This window comes from Camelina sativa, chromosome 2, assembly GCF_030686135.1.
Source record: "Camelina sativa cultivar CO46 ecotype springtype chromosome 2, ASM3068613v1".
Lineage (NCBI taxonomy): Eukaryota > Viridiplantae > Streptophyta > Magnoliopsida > Brassicales > Brassicaceae > Camelina > Camelina sativa.
In genome coordinates this window covers 24,464,837-24,479,701 of record NC_141881.1, presented here as the reverse complement: position 1 = coordinate 24,479,701, position 14,865 = coordinate 24,464,837, and the positions used below count along the sequence as shown (strand labels likewise).

The 14,865-nt window shown below is 35.8% G+C and overlaps 4 protein-coding genes, 1 long non-coding RNA gene and 1 pseudogene across 7 annotated transcripts; 3 read left to right on the top strand and 3 right to left on the bottom strand.

The window, feature by feature from the left end:
- Positions 1 to 3,269: 3,269 nt before the first annotated feature.
- Positions 3,270 to 5,056, bottom strand: LOC147949158 (uncharacterized). Of its 2 annotated transcripts, XR_015582311.1 has the most exons (7): positions 4,650 to 5,056; positions 4,414 to 4,478; positions 4,178 to 4,224; positions 3,975 to 4,080; positions 3,852 to 3,900; positions 3,719 to 3,750; positions 3,270 to 3,592 (listed from the first exon to the last, which is right to left on the bottom strand). It is a non-coding gene; the product is annotated as an uncharacterized LOC147949158 (long non-coding RNA). The 2 variants fall into 2 exon arrangements; XR_015582313.1 differs by lacking the exon at positions 4,178 to 4,224 and having other exon boundaries at positions 4,650 to 4,868.
- Positions 5,057 to 5,175: 119 nt separating this feature from the next.
- LOC104731508 (glucan endo-1,3-beta-D-glucosidase) lies at positions 5,176 to 7,241 on the bottom strand. The gene is made up of 3 exons (XM_010450909.3): positions 6,864 to 7,241; positions 5,477 to 6,766; positions 5,176 to 5,371 (listed from the first exon to the last, which is right to left on the bottom strand). Exons 1-3 carry the CDS (start codon positions 7,174 to 7,176, stop codon positions 5,337 to 5,339), a joined length of 1,638 nt encoding a protein of 545 aa, XP_010449211.2. The 5' UTR covers positions 7,177 to 7,241; the 3' UTR covers positions 5,176 to 5,336.
- Positions 7,242 to 8,704: 1,463 nt separating this feature from the next.
- On the top strand, positions 8,705 to 9,741 carry LOC104731501 (small ubiquitin-related modifier 3-like). Its single transcript, XM_010450899.3, has 3 exons — positions 8,705 to 9,059; positions 9,214 to 9,363; positions 9,458 to 9,741. Exons 1-3 carry the CDS (start codon positions 8,985 to 8,987, stop codon positions 9,566 to 9,568), a joined length of 336 nt encoding a protein of 111 aa, XP_010449201.1. The 5' UTR covers positions 8,705 to 8,984; the 3' UTR covers positions 9,569 to 9,741.
- Positions 9,742 to 10,651: 910 nt separating this feature from the next.
- LOC104731494 (small ubiquitin-related modifier 2) lies at positions 10,652 to 12,007 on the top strand. The gene is made up of 3 exons (XM_010450885.2): positions 10,652 to 10,939; positions 11,499 to 11,648; positions 11,744 to 12,007. Exons 1-3 carry the CDS (start codon positions 10,868 to 10,870, stop codon positions 11,828 to 11,830), a joined length of 309 nt encoding a protein of 102 aa, XP_010449187.1. The 5' UTR covers positions 10,652 to 10,867; the 3' UTR covers positions 11,831 to 12,007.
- A 172-nt stretch (positions 12,008 to 12,179) lies between these two features.
- On the top strand, positions 12,180 to 13,490 carry LOC104731488 (putative F-box protein At5g55150 pseudogene; annotated as a pseudogene). Its single transcript, XR_015582305.1, has one exon. The product of XR_015582305.1 is annotated as a putative F-box protein At5g55150 pseudogene (transcript).
- A 163-nt stretch (positions 13,491 to 13,653) lies between these two features.
- Positions 13,654 to 14,853, bottom strand: LOC104731477 (uncharacterized). The gene is made up of 3 exons (XM_010450860.3): positions 14,661 to 14,853; positions 14,128 to 14,343; positions 13,654 to 14,040 (listed from the first exon to the last, which is right to left on the bottom strand). The coding sequence occupies exons 2-3, from the start codon at positions 14,317 to 14,319 to the stop codon at positions 13,903 to 13,905; spliced, it is 330 nt and encodes a 109-aa protein (XP_010449162.1). The 5' UTR covers positions 14,320 to 14,343; positions 14,661 to 14,853; the 3' UTR covers positions 13,654 to 13,902.
- Positions 14,854 to 14,865: the final 12 nt, after the last annotated feature.

The following is a 14,865-nucleotide window of genomic DNA, read 5'->3' as shown; positions in this document are numbered from 1 at the left end:
ATCATTGAACCAATAACAAATAATTTTGATAAGTATTTTAAAATCAATGATTGAATAACAAATTATTTTTGTTTAGATTTCTAAATCCATTAAAATCATAGAACCAATAATCCCTTATTACTAAATCTACATATAAATTTGATATATTTCTTATATTTAACATTAAATAGTTATATTTTTAATCATAATCTAGGGAAATCTTACCAAATATGAATTAATTACATTAAAAATTTGTTATATTTTAATATTTAACATTAAAAATTGTCATATTTTTTAATATTTAACATTAAAAAATTGTTAACGTCTTTGAGATGGTAAATTGAAGACGGCGAGATCATTTGTGTTTGAACAATACAACACAATAGGCAAGAACCTCAGGAAAACAAAATTAAGCAAAATCAATAAGTTTGTTGGTTCCTAAGTGGGGCAAAATGCTTCGTTGATTTTCTGGCTAATTCATCACATCGTCATTGCTAGCTGCAAGTACAAGACCAATCAATCAATACTCATACTTTCTTCATTCACACACAAATACTAAAACTGTAGGAAACTTACATCTTTGTCTTCTTTCTTGTGTGCTCTTCATCCATACTTCTCTTCTCATCCCTCTTCTTTCTCGTGTCTTCCTTGTCCCTCTTCTTTCTCTTGTCTTCCTCATTCCTCTTCTTTAGCTTGTCTTCCTCCTCCTTACTTAGTAGGGTTGGATATGAGAGATTGGAGAGAAGTAGGGAGGGTGTGGAAAACAGATACCAAGCCAGATTTAACTCATCAAAAGTGTCTTCAGCCTTTGGTAGATGCAGAATATAAGTGTCCTCAGCTTTTGGTAGATGCAGAATATAAGTGTCCAAAGACACTTTGATGCATCCATCAAATCCAAATTTAGACCCCTCACTTGATCTAACCCAATCAAATAGTTCACCAGTTTCTTCATCTACATCCACAGCAACAATGGAGACAGCATGCAAACTCACTAATCGAGAATTGGGGCCGGTTGCTCCACGGTACATCTGCAAAAAAAAAAAAACAAATACTTAGCTATTGTATAAAGAAAATAGCTATCTACAAATCTAAAAAAAATATTTGAGCTATTGTATAAAATAACAACCAACAAATACTAGAAACTTAAGTATTGATTTTACCTCTCTTTAATCTAAGCCATACTTCAGTTGAAAAATAGCTAAATCATCACCAACTAGGTGGGTATCTTGAGAATTTCAAGCGCTTTATCCATGCAAAAACTAGTTTTGTAACATTTGATGTAAACGCAAGTAGATGTGTTATGGTACAAATTTGGTTCATTCATAGAACACCTTATGAATGGTCTATCTACACTTCTCTCGGTATACTGTTATTCATCACATAATCCATCCCATTCTCGTGTGATAGATCATAGCAGTAATGCTTTATATCATTCGACATCTTGTTAACTATTTTTATTTTCAATGATCTTGTAATTATCGATCAAATACTAAGCCGAATAGAGATGTGTCACATCCATCAAGAAGCCTTATAACTCGTATAAGTTCACTCACCATGAACTTAACATACATAATGAAAAAACAAAAGGATTTCAACTACGTAAAAGATTTTTTCTCTCTAAACATATATGCTATTAAAGTAGGACTACTTATAAAAATAATATTTTCTGTAAAAAATTACTTTTCCATGTCAATGGTTTAAAGGCAAATTTTTTATTTTTTACTAAAGTTAAAAATGTAGTTTAAATATTTTAAAGAAAATATTATAAATAATTATTAGTTTTTTAAAAAATCACTTTATCTCTCTAATTAATTACGGATTAAAATTACTAATTAATTTTTGAAATACATTTTCCGTAAATCTCTTTATTTAGTCAATGATTTTCACAAATGTCATTGGTAATTTGTAAAGTTTTAGAATATTATATTAGCATTATATCAAAAGAAAATTTACTTCTAGAAATAAGAAATTTTAGTTTCCAAACAAAATTGACTTTAAAGCCACTTAATCTAGCTATATACAGAAACAATACTCATTTATTACGATTTCAATCACAAAAACCAGTTTTGGTAATATATTTTTAGACAAGGAGAACAAAATAAGCCGTTTTAATTCTAACCATAAATCACAAAATCGAAATTGAATAAAGATCGAATCAGTAGACATACAACATACTGTATTAAAATGATAGATTGAATCAATGAAGACTGTACTAAGTCCGATGATGTTGAAGTCATATTAAATACCGAAACCCGGTCATCAAGACCCGGTAATTGAATCAGAATTGTGTTGAAAAATGAACCGGAGCAGAAGAAACACCAGTCTGGTTAACAAACTGTAACCGAAACACAGTCATTTAATTATAGAAATCGTTAAATCAGCTGACAAATTTTATCGGTTTGATAATTTATATAGAGAGTTAAAACCAAACGCAGTTAAAAACTTAAAAAAAGTAAATAGAATATATATCATCTAGCCATACAGCTTTAAACATTGTATTTAGAGCATCATTAGTGGAGCAATCCTCCTAAGGTACTCACATATAAATTAATCTTATAAATAATACTAAATTAATCAAAGCAATCTTAAGAGAACCTTAGCAAAATCATCCCTCCATTAGAGAATCCAAAGAAAGTTACTCAATCATTTAAATAATTATTTTTTAATTTATGTTTATTAAGGGGGTGTTATTGGATGGGTGATTTCTAAATCCATATAGAATTGTAAATTCTAGAAATCAAAACACATGGATTTTGAAATAACATGTTTTATCCTTGGATTTGAATCCTTCTATTTTACACTTTCAAATCCATACAAATTCATTTAAAACATAATGTGGATTTTGAAATCCAAAAACAAATCATTAAATGAATAACATGGGATTTTAACAAGTATTTGTAAATCATAGAACCAATAACACATCATTTTGATAAGTATTTTAAAATCAATGATTGAATAACACATGATTTTTGTCTGAATTTCTAAATCCATTAAATCATAGAACCAATAACCCCCTCTAATTATCAAACTTTATTAATCTAATATGAAAAATCAATTATTAAATTTTTTTATATTACATAAAGCTTTGGAATATTAAACATATTTTACAAACATATTTTACAAGCTTGAATCCTCAAGGAGAAGAAGCTTTAATCCAAATGACCAATTAAAACTTTTTGTTTGTTGCAAGCAAAAAACAGAGCATCAAAGAGAGATTAGAGAAAAGAATATAGAAGAAGATGGGAGCAATAATTTTTCAAAGTATCAGAGAATTTCTCAATAACAAGGCATACGAATAAAAAGGCTTTTATAATTTAGTGTTATTGTAATATGAAAGAGGTCTTGCAACTAGAAAAAAAACATCTTCAGCAAACCATACAAACGAAAACAAAACCTGGAAATCAAATATGTTTTGGTAAGGAGAGGGTTTAAAGTCTCTAGGTCTTATTGAATGCGACGATGTCACAACTCTGGATATACTCGTTGTTAGGCTCGGAGACGTAGAAGGTTTAGGAGGACAGGGTTTGGTGTTGATAATGATGATGAGGTCAGTGGTGCTGCTGCTGATGATGTTGGTGGAAATGAAAAGCCATAGCTGTTCTGCTTATTAGAACTGAAAGATGCAGGAAACAAGAATCAAAACAAGTAACCATTATATAATTACCAATTTAACAGCAACCCATCAAACGTCAACAATGTGAAACAATAACTTGATTCTTCAGCTCAAGTAAACACCAACAATGTGAAACAGAAACTTGCTTCTTCATAACCCTTTAAACAATCGGTTAGAGAGCAGTTAGTAAGGGATTTGATCTTCTGATATACTGATGATATATTGCAAAGGGGGCAGAATATGAGAGCAGTGGCAATACATCTTTAACTAAGCTCCAAGGATCTTGGTCTTGTGCAGCCATGATTAGGCTGCAAATCAGAGTATCTTTTAGTGATGAAACATAATCCAATATTATTCACAGAAACACTTAAATATTACTTACCTAGGGAATCCGAGAAAGTTTTCTCGCCACATCTCTATTGTTTCTTTTGAAGCTTTGGCTCCAGCTTTTGGGTGACGAGAGCTCGTTTATAGATGACTGAACGATCCTACACACGAGAAAAGGAACACACAACTGTCAATTACATATACATTCTATAGAACGGCTACAATTAGAGACTTGGGAGAGACCAATCTCGAACATACCTCTCTAGCCTTTATTGAGTCGTAAAAGGTGAAAATTCCGTCTAAACCTAAACCGATCACAATGACAAGGTAACAGAAAGAGTTTTAATTATGCACAAAACTCCTCTGAAACATAAAAGTTGCCCAGATGTGAAGGAAGCTAATCCTAAACTTAAACACATATGCATCAAATCCCCTCTAACATCTTAAACCACGAGAAACAGAAAGTGAAAGATTATAAATTTGTGAATGATTACCTCTTAAACACAAAGCATACTGGTCAGCTGGAATCTCTTCCTTAGACACGAACGATGCAGAGTACCTACTCAAATACAATAAAATTCAAAGAAATCAGATCAAACTACAACAGCTACATCGATTCAAATCAGGTATAAAAAGTATTAATACGACCCCACAGACACACAATTCAAGCTCAAACTAAAAAGTGACCCAGAAACTCAAATTTAGGGGAAAAGAGAAAGGAACAAATTACCCAGAAACGAAAACACCAGTGCTGAATCGGATAATCGAACCAATGGAAGCTCCCAAAATATCGAGTTTAAGTCGTAAAAATCAAAGGATTCAAGAGAGAAAAGAAAGAGAATCGGGAAGAAGAAAGAAAGAGAGGATCGCGAAGACAAAAAAAGAAATTGGCAAAAAAAAAATTTTATTTTTCTCCAACGAACCAAAACATGTCACGTCGCGTTACTCTGAGGGATGCTCAATTGCTTCCCAAAGCAGCAATACTCTCATTTTTTTCTCGGAAATGGGTTTTTAATTGGGATTTTGGGGCCCAATTATGAGAGTACTCCAAAGAGTATTCCCCAGTAAAAATGGTTTTAGAGGTCGCTATAAGCCTATAACCGTAAGATGAAGGATAGACATCCGACGGAACTTATTCGAGTGTTAGATTATTTAGTGATTCTCTTATTCTTCTAACGTTTTAAATTTAAAATGGCAATGTATGGGCTTTTATGTATGAGATTTGATTAGATGTGTAGTACGCAAATAGGAAGAAATTAAAAACAAAAACTGAGACTATATTTTACGACGAAACCAACCAAATATACATAATTCTACGCATATAAATACTCGAATGACAAAACAAATGTATTAAATAAAAAACGTAAAAATGCTACTAAGTAAATCCGCACGATCAATTGTTTTCTTCAAATCCACTTCAATGCCCTGTTGGAAACTCGCATTTCCCATACTCTACAAATTAACACAAACAAAAAACACAATTAATTAATTAATTTCGGTAAGTGAAAACAATAAAGTAAAATGACAAAATTAGAGAGAAAGTGATAGAGTACGTACTAGGAGGTTGCGAGACGACGTACGCTGCACCTTTAAAATCACACGTGCCAACACCACGTGCGTTCTTCTGATAGTAACTGTTGAACGCGTACGAAGCGTGCGCCTCTAACGATTCAGGATCGTAACACGTGGCACCCGGTTGAATCGGACCGCAATCAGCACGTCCTTCGCCACAAGCGTAGTCGAGACCTTCCTGAAGCTTCTCCTTTGTCGTTTTCCCGTTCGCCACACACCACGTCTGTCCCACGTGCGACGACGGCACCACCGGCGTAGCCTTCTCTTTGTTATCTTCAACCGGCGTTGACTTACCACCGGAGGAAAGCGAAACGTCGTACACTTTGTTCTCGTTCGGGTAAAACAACCCGTAGTTCCTCTCCGACGTCGGACCCGTTTTCTGATTCTCGTTAAACAGAGCGAACAGGTAAACGTTGAGCGGCTCCTTAGGTTTTAACGGCGTTCCGTTACCCGTCAACACTCTTTTCACCAAACCGCCGTTATACGCCGCCGCGTTAGCCGAACCAGCGCCGATCTCGTTCTCGTCTCCGGCAGAAGGCCAGCCAGTCTCCGTCACCACAAGCTTAACGTCGTTAAATCCAACGGCGGACATAGCTGCGAAAACGGCGTCGATCTGAGCGTCTAAGAGACTGTTGTACTTCAATCCGTTACCGGAATCAACATTCCCGGCGTTTTCTTTGAACAAAGCGTAGTCCAACGAGATCTTATCGGCGTTAGCTGCGTAAGCGAAGAAGGGATAAGCATTCACCATGAGATGCGACGACGTTTTGCGGAGCAGATCCAGCATCGGTTTAATCACCGGTTCGATTAATTCCGGTTTGAAAGAACCGGATGACGGTGGGTACGAACTCGCCAACGCGCTCAAAGCAATCGGCGACGAGATTTTAATTGATTTGTCGAGGTTGAATTTGACGAGAGAGCTTTGAACGTTGGTCATAGCTGGGACGAGGTACTTGGTGGTGTTCCTAGGATCGACGAACACTTCGTTACCGACGGCGATCGCTTCGATATCGGTGGCCGGGATGTATTTCTTGATGTTTTGCTGAACCCAGTCGTCGGTGTATTTCTGATCCGCGGCGGCGGAAGCGAGGTTTTCGTTGGGGAGAGAGACGACGACTTTGATACCGGAGTTGGCGAGTGCGGTTAGTACGGTTGCTTCGGTGTCGTAGAGCTTGACGCGGTTGATTCCTTGAGATTTTAGAAGCTGGACTACTTTCTCCGGTGCTGAGAGATTGTCTGCGATACGGCCGTAGTTTACTCCGATCATTCCAGAATCTGTTAAAGAAACAAAAAAAAAAACAAAGACATGAGAATCAAACACTTGAAATAGAACAAACTCGTAAAGAGATGGATGATGAAATGAGTAATGAACCTGCGTAAATGGCTGAGAAAGAGGAGAGAATTAGGAGAGATAGAACCAACGCTGCCATTGTTGCAGTGTGAGAGAGAGAGATAGAAAAGTTTTGTATTCCGGTGAAGGAGGGAGCTAGAGATTGTTGTTTATATAGAGGAGAGGAGAGGGACGAAGAAGAAGGGAGACGAGGGAGGTGGAGGTAATGGCTGGGACCTACTTTAGATATTGGCGATGACTTTTTTTTTTTTTTGCAACTGAACGTTTTATCTGTGAATTCCCAAACGTTCTCTCTCTGTCTCCAACGTCTCTTTTCCATATAAACTCCAATCATTTTAATGAATTCCCAAATATTCTGTCCTTTTCTTTCTTTCTTTTCTTTTGCTTGTTTATATTGACAAGGGTATTTCAGATATGTCTTGATCAATTATTTATCCAAGCACTAGATATAGTAATTGATAGACACATAGGTTTTATTTACAAGTTGGTTGTAACTAATATTTTGACTTTGCAACTTGGGCTAGTGCCTAAATGAACGCGTTTAGATGGTGTGGAGAGCAAAAAAATGAAACTTGGAAGGTTAGCTAAGCAAACACCTCAACTAGTTTTGCTATACTATAATCTCAATGGTCCAAATATTAGGTTTCCGTCCATGGACAAAAATACAATATTTGTATAGAGTTTTTAGTTGTCCTACACAAATGGAACTCTATTGCTATCTATTAATATCTCCTTCTAATTAAAAATAAAAATTGATAACTATATTTCTGGACAAAAAAACTCAATACAAATGGGTAACTACTACAATCTCAAATATAGACATTTTACCTTCGGTGATTGGGACCTATATAATGAATCCAAGATTAGACTTCAGATGGCAATATAGTATTTTTAATAATTTATGATTAGATATGTTTATTGTGTTTGTATCAACTTGCTTCTATGGAGGTGATATTATAATCACTGCATGCCGGTTTACATATACATGACAATAGGGATAACAATATAATTAGTAACTTTACATTATATTATATTTATGGGATTTCGTCGACATCGCACGGTATGTTTCGTATAGGCTCTTAATTCCTTAAGTCGGTACAAGGAATTGAAAATGAAACACAATGACAAGTCCATAAAAAGTGAAAAACATTAATTATCCAGAGAGAGGTGTCGCCTTCAGATTGACATAGTTTGTAACTAGTATGACCCTATTCTAAATATGAACGTAAACTAATGTATTTGTATGTATGCAACATCATTCATTATTAGTTTCTTATCAACCAAGAGAAAGAATTCAATGAGGTAGGTCGGTTGAATGCTGTCCAACCAAGTTGAGATTTAGATAGGAATGTTTATGCCTTCTCATTGATCTTTAGTTCTTTACGCTAGGATCAAATCCTAATATCATAATATCCTAATGTACAACTGATAAATATATTATAATGTCGGGCCGAAATAATAATAGTCGTCACGAAACATATAGATCAACCCATTCACACACTACGACGTATACACATACTTATTTAAAATTAACTAATAAACATGCATGCATTAGAGCATCAATCAATACAAAGAATATAAATTTTAATGAAGAGATCAGCTATCCTAAACTTCGTCGAATTTTATTTATTTCTTTTTCTGACAGCATTCGTCAAAATATTCGTTTTATATAATATCATAAATTATGTTTGAATTTTGATAAGGGTTTCTAAAATTTTCTACTGTGTTAATTATTAATTTTATAGTTTGAAATCTGTTACTTTTTACATTATTAGATTATTATAGTGGTACATAAAACATTTACAGTATATGTATAAAAAATTGACATAAAATAGACTAACTAGCCCACAACATCTGAGCTTATTTGATCTAAAATCAGCCCATTACGAATGCTTGATTAGTTGATTAAAACAACACAATTTTTAAAGTACGGATTCTATGCTCTCCTAGCCTTCGGATGATAAGCGACCAGTGATTATGAACCGTTCGATAAACACCACAGGAATCCGATACGACCAGGATCATGTTTTCCTTCCAGTCATTTTATTTATTCTCTCTCGAGACTCTTTCTCAAAAGTCCTCAACCCCTCATTCTCTCTCCCTTAAGGCCTTCCTCCGGACGAAGAATCTGATAAAAGAAAGATGTCTAGTTCTCAAGAAGAAGACAAGAAGCCCGGAGACCAAGAACCTCAAATCATTCTTAAAGTCAAGAGCCAGGTTTTTGTAACTCTCTTCTCTTTCTCCTTGCTTTGTATTTTGTATTTCTTGTTTTGTTGTTGGTGATACTAGACATGCAAACTGTGATCATAATTTGAAGTAGTAGGAATCGTTAATCGTATTTCTTTTTCTTGATTGGTGGTGATACTCACAGGATGGAGATGAAGTCTTATTTAAAATCAAGAAAAGCACTCGGCTGAAAAAGCTCATGTATGCTTACTGTGACCGCCGAGGTTTGAAACTGGACGCATTCGCTTTCATTTTTGATGGGGCTCGTATCCGTCGTGAGGACACTCCACATGAGGCAAATTACTCTCTTTTATCCATTCCCTTTTACAATTTATATGTCTTTTCAAACATTTTATCATTTCATAAGCCAAGAATCTCCAATTTTGCAGCTTGATATGGAAGATGGAGATGAGATCGACGCTTGCCGAACGATGAGTGGTGGTCTACGAGCAGATCAACGTCAGTGGTCTTATATGGTTTTCGATCATGATCGGCTATAGTAACAATTTGGCAAGCTCTATAATATTTTGAGGAAACTACTTACCCTACTCCTATTGGTCAATTTGTCTATGTATGTCATGGAATTTATTGGATCCTATAATATTAATGCGTTCGTTATGGAAGACTTAAGAAGTAGCTTATAGCCCTTTATACCAAAATCAAGTTTTACTAAGTATATGGTATTTGGCTTCATAAGAACGTTTTCTTCTTATTTTATAAGCTAAGACCGTTGTTATCGATCTGAACCTCAATAATGGCGGTATTTATTCCTATTCTTCTTTTATCATGGCATGGTTGTTGTATTTACGTTTGGAGCTTCTGGACTATGTATTCAACAGCTTAAACTTTTCTTATATCCCAAAGCTTAGACGTTTCTAGTAAAAAGTAGTTGTTTCATTGATTTCTCTAACCCGTTGCACAATAATCCTTAAAGAGAAGAAAATCTAAGGGGGGTGTATTGAAACCATGATTTTGGAAGATTTGATGGGATTTAGAAAATTTGGAATTTTGAAAGATTTTAGGGAAGTTGGTATGATTTATTGTAAAATTCTTTCAAATCCCACATAAAACCATAAGATTTGGATTTCTATATTTTTAACTAAACAAATCCCACCTAAATCCTCCAAAATCTCAAAAATCATTAAAATCCAAATCCACAAACTATTTTGAATAACAGTGGATTTTAAAGTAGATTTTTAAATCATCAGTTCAATAACAGTGAATTTTAATAGATTTTTTTAAATACATGATTGAATAATATAGGATTTGTAAATTTCACACAAATCACTTAAAATGTCAAATTGAATACATCCCCTAAGAGTTGATGAAGTCACACACTTTTGTTTTTTTTGGGATTCAATTTCGTTTTTAAGAACCCTGTACCGATTCCGGTTTAGTTGGTTAATGAAATTTGGTTTTGCACAAAAAAAAAAGTTAGATTTCTTCACACAAATGGGTTCAAAGTTTACCAATAAGTAACGAGCCCATAAGCCCATTCTGAATGCTGGGAATCTAAAAACGACAGAGTTTTCAAGTAAATGATTCTACGCTCTCTTCTAGCCGTCGGATGATAGAGGATCAGTAATTATGAACCGTAGGATAAACACAACAAGAATCCGATGCGACCAAAGTCTCGAGTGGTTTCAGTCTTTTTATTCTCTGCCGAAGTCTCTTTCTCTTTCTCTAACCCTCAATTCTACAATCCCGCGAATCTCTCTTTAGGGCTTCCGTCTATATCGTAGATCGGAGTTTATTTTTTGTTTCCATCGCCGAACCTTATAATTCTATAAAGAGGTAAGATGTCTGCTACTCCGGAAGAAGACAAGAAGCCCGACCAAGGAGCTCACATCAATCTCAAAGTCAAGGGACAGGTTTTTGTGTTCTCTCTCTCTCTCTCGCTTTCTGTTTCTTGCATTATTGTGACGATTCGTTTGTCTTGTTCATAAGTTCTGTGTGTGATTAGGGTTTTTGTAGCTTCTGATTGCTTTCAATTCTAGGGTTTTGGGTTTGTCTGCGTTATCCCCAGGGTAAGCTTGTGTATGTTCTGTTTGTATAGGTAGTGATTAAAGTGTAAGCGTGACTTTTAATTGGCTTAAAAAATTGAAATTTTGAAGCAAACAAAACTTATTTGAGAATTATGAATTGTGTTTTTGTCATCATTGTAGCAAGACTTGTATGTATGTGTGTGGTGTGTCTGAGAGAGACATAGTGATTATCTACGAGTTAGTAGTTGTTGTTGTGTTGTGTCTAAAGCTTAGCAAATTATGACTATTGTTGTTGATATGGAAGTTGTGCTGTTGTGATCTTTGTTACTTTTATTTGAGTATCATTGTTAGGCCCTTTTGGTTGTTGGTTCTTGGTTAGTTAAGAATTATTTAGATACTCTTATTGAAGTAACTAATCATTGATGTTTTATCTTGTGATACTTAGGATGGTAATGAAGTCTTCTTTAGGATCAAGAGAAGCACTCAGCTCAAAAAGCTCATGAACGCTTATTGTGACCGTCAATCTGTTGATTTCAACTCAATTGCTTTCTTGTTTGATGGGCGTCGTCTTCGTGCAGAGCAGACTCCAGATGAGGTCAAATCACTCACTCTCTGTACCCCTTTTACCATTTTCCGTTTTTTTTCCAGGATTGTATAGTTTCCTTAACCGAGGGTTTTCTGATGTTACAGCTTGATATGGAAGATGGAGATGAGATTGATGCAATGCTTCATCAGACAGGCGGTGGTGCAACTGGCCTGAATCTATTCTCGTTTTAGTGGTCTTTTATGGTTTTCCATAAGATTGTGTGATATTAATGGGTTTCCTGAATCGGCTTTAGATTAAATGTGGCAGGCTTTGTTTCACTTTGACAAGAAACTTTCTTTATCGGTCAATGTCTTATGTGAATCATGGAACTTATTGGATCTTAAAATATTAATGGGCTTGTTTATGGATTTTTTTGTGGCGGTTTGACCTAAACTAAACGCAAGTCGCCGACAAAGGTGTTGGTCAAGCTTGCTCCCCACGTTTGCGTGGTTTCCACGCTTCTAACGAGTATATAAGAAACGCTTCTGTTTCGTTATTTGGCAAGCTCCGGTTTTTTTTTCTCCGTACCCTAATATAATCATGGCTGTATCTTCTTTGTCGTGGTCGGAGTTTTTACCGGAGCTTCTAGACGCTGTATTAAACTATGCCAGAGACTTTCAAACCTGTGCCACCGTCTGTTCTACTTGGAGAGATTCTTCTTCTGCCGTATACAGTCGCAAGTTTGATTCTTTTCTCTTTGTTTCCCATGTCTCTTCCGATGAAGATATTTTATTCTCCGACCAGTTTGGGGTTTTGTCTCCGGGATATTTGGGATTCTCAGAGAATAGACAAACATGGGTTTGTGGCGGCACTCAAGGGTTTTTGTTGACGGTCACTGCTTCTTACCCGTTTGAGGTTCATTTAAGAAAGCCATTTACCAACAGCGTTACTTCTCTGCCACCTTTGATATCTTTCGTGGATGTTCAGCAGTTGCTTCAATCCCAAGCAACCTTTCCAGACTCTGAAGCTCTTAAGCACTTTGTAAAGAAAGCAGTCTCTTCAACAAGTTCATTAGAAGCTGATTGGGCTGTGCTTGTAATCTACAACAATGATAGGAAGCTAGCGTTCTGCAGACGCGGAGACAAACAGTGGACAGATTTGGAATCTGTTACCTCTTCTGTCGATGACATTGTGTTCTGCAACGGCCTGTTCTTCGCTATCGATAGGTTCGGAGAGATATATCATTGTGAGCTTAGTCCTAACAATCCAAATCCAAAAGCTATTCCTTTTTGCAGCGCCTCTCCGTTTCGGTACGACACTTGCAGGAAATACTTTGCAGAGTTGGGTTACAACGGACTGTGGGTGGTTCTTAAGAAGCTAGAGCTTAACGACGATTGTGATTTCACAACCTATTTCGAGATTTACGAATTCAGTTCCAAGACTAACGAATGGACAAAGGTGATAAGCTTGAGAGGAAGAGCTTTGTTTGTGAGCACTCAAGGTAGATGTATAGCGATTTCAGCAGGTGAAAACGGATACAGAGGATATATCGAAGACAACTCAGTTTATTTCATTGATGGCGATGATCCAAGTAGAGGAGGATCAGGGCCTCAGAATCTGAGCGTTTTTGAATGGGAAAGTAAGAAAAACATAGAGATATACAAGCCAAGATCTTGGAATTGTCAGATGTTTTGGCTCACACCTACAGATTTTCTTCAAGGATGAATGATTGATGATGATGAAACTTGGATTTCTAGTTTGTATAGTACATAACAAAGGTTTTCTTTATTTCTTTTAATAGTTTGCAGAGTGTAGAAAAGGATATGTATTTCAAATATTGGTTCTTGATACATTACATTACAGTTGTTTTATTTGTAACAAATATATTATATTATATGAATATTTTCAGCATCTATCTTTCTCTCAATACTTTCATTAATCTAATTGAAAGGTAACTTTCAACGAAACAAGAAACTCGTTCATCGAGACTGCAAAAACCTATTTTGTTCACACCTATCTAATCACCATTTTTACTAACCAAACTTCCAAATCTTGAAACACTGGCCACAAAATATAACCAAACCAATAGATTTGATATAGCAGAAAACGAGAGCAAGACATACACAAAGATCCAGTGTATACAAAAACATAAAGAGGCACCAAATACACTGATGATACCAATATTTCTTATCAATCGTCTAGGGCTAGTTTCTTTTATGACTTCCTTCTGGACATCTAAACCGAGATCTTAAACTTTAAAGGCGCCCTACAAAATCATCCAAGTGATCGTAGCAGAACTCACCAATTCTTGTAAAAAGTACTCTCAAGACATGCTGGATGAATCTGCTGCAGGGCTGGAATGACTGACAACAAGAGGCGGGCGCAAAGCTTTGTGCTTGGCTTCTGCTTCTTTACGAGCATTGTACATCTCTTCTGTTTCAACAACAACCATCCTCTTCACCTGCATAGAAAAATCAAACATTTTTATCCATACAAGAGGAACATGACAAATGAGAATTGATAAAACCAATAGAAACAAAAAGAGAACCTGGTTAATCATTCCCCTAATGGATGAAGTGTTTGAGTGCAAAACAGTACGATGGCATCTACGAAGTCCCATAGCTTCAAGAGTTCGCCTGTGAAGCTTCCTAGTTCCAGGGAGACCTCTCACTAGAGTAATGTATAAGCTCTGGCTCCATTCAACGGGCACTTGTGCTTTAAAAGCTCTAAACCCACTCATCCTTTTGTTCTCTCCTTAATCACTCTGTAAAAACCATAGCAAAACTCATAATCACAAACACAAACATTACAGCAAAAGAAAACTTCAAAGACACATTAGCAAAATCATAACTCTAGTCTTGAGGATGCAGATCAAAACCAATCACTATAAACACATAAAACACGCGATTACTAAGATGAATCCTGGAATCAAAAAAACAAGGATACAGATACTGAATCAATACGAATTGAAGAAACCTAATCAGATCGATCATTTTCAGGAGTTGCATAACGCGAGATATATAAAATGAGGCAATCAGAGAATTGGGAATTTGAAATCGAAATGAAGGGTTTCTCGAGTACCTTTGGAGCGACAAGTCCGGTGAAAGAGATCGTCCGAGGAGTAACACTCAGAAGACGGCGAACAGAGCTTCGGAAAAATCTTTGAGATTTCGCGTTTTTGGCCAAAGGGTTTTTAGGCATAACAATGGCTAAACGACAGCGTTTACTTTTTCTGATACCGCTTCTTAATTTGGGCTTTATTTGGCCCATTAGTGACATATACAAA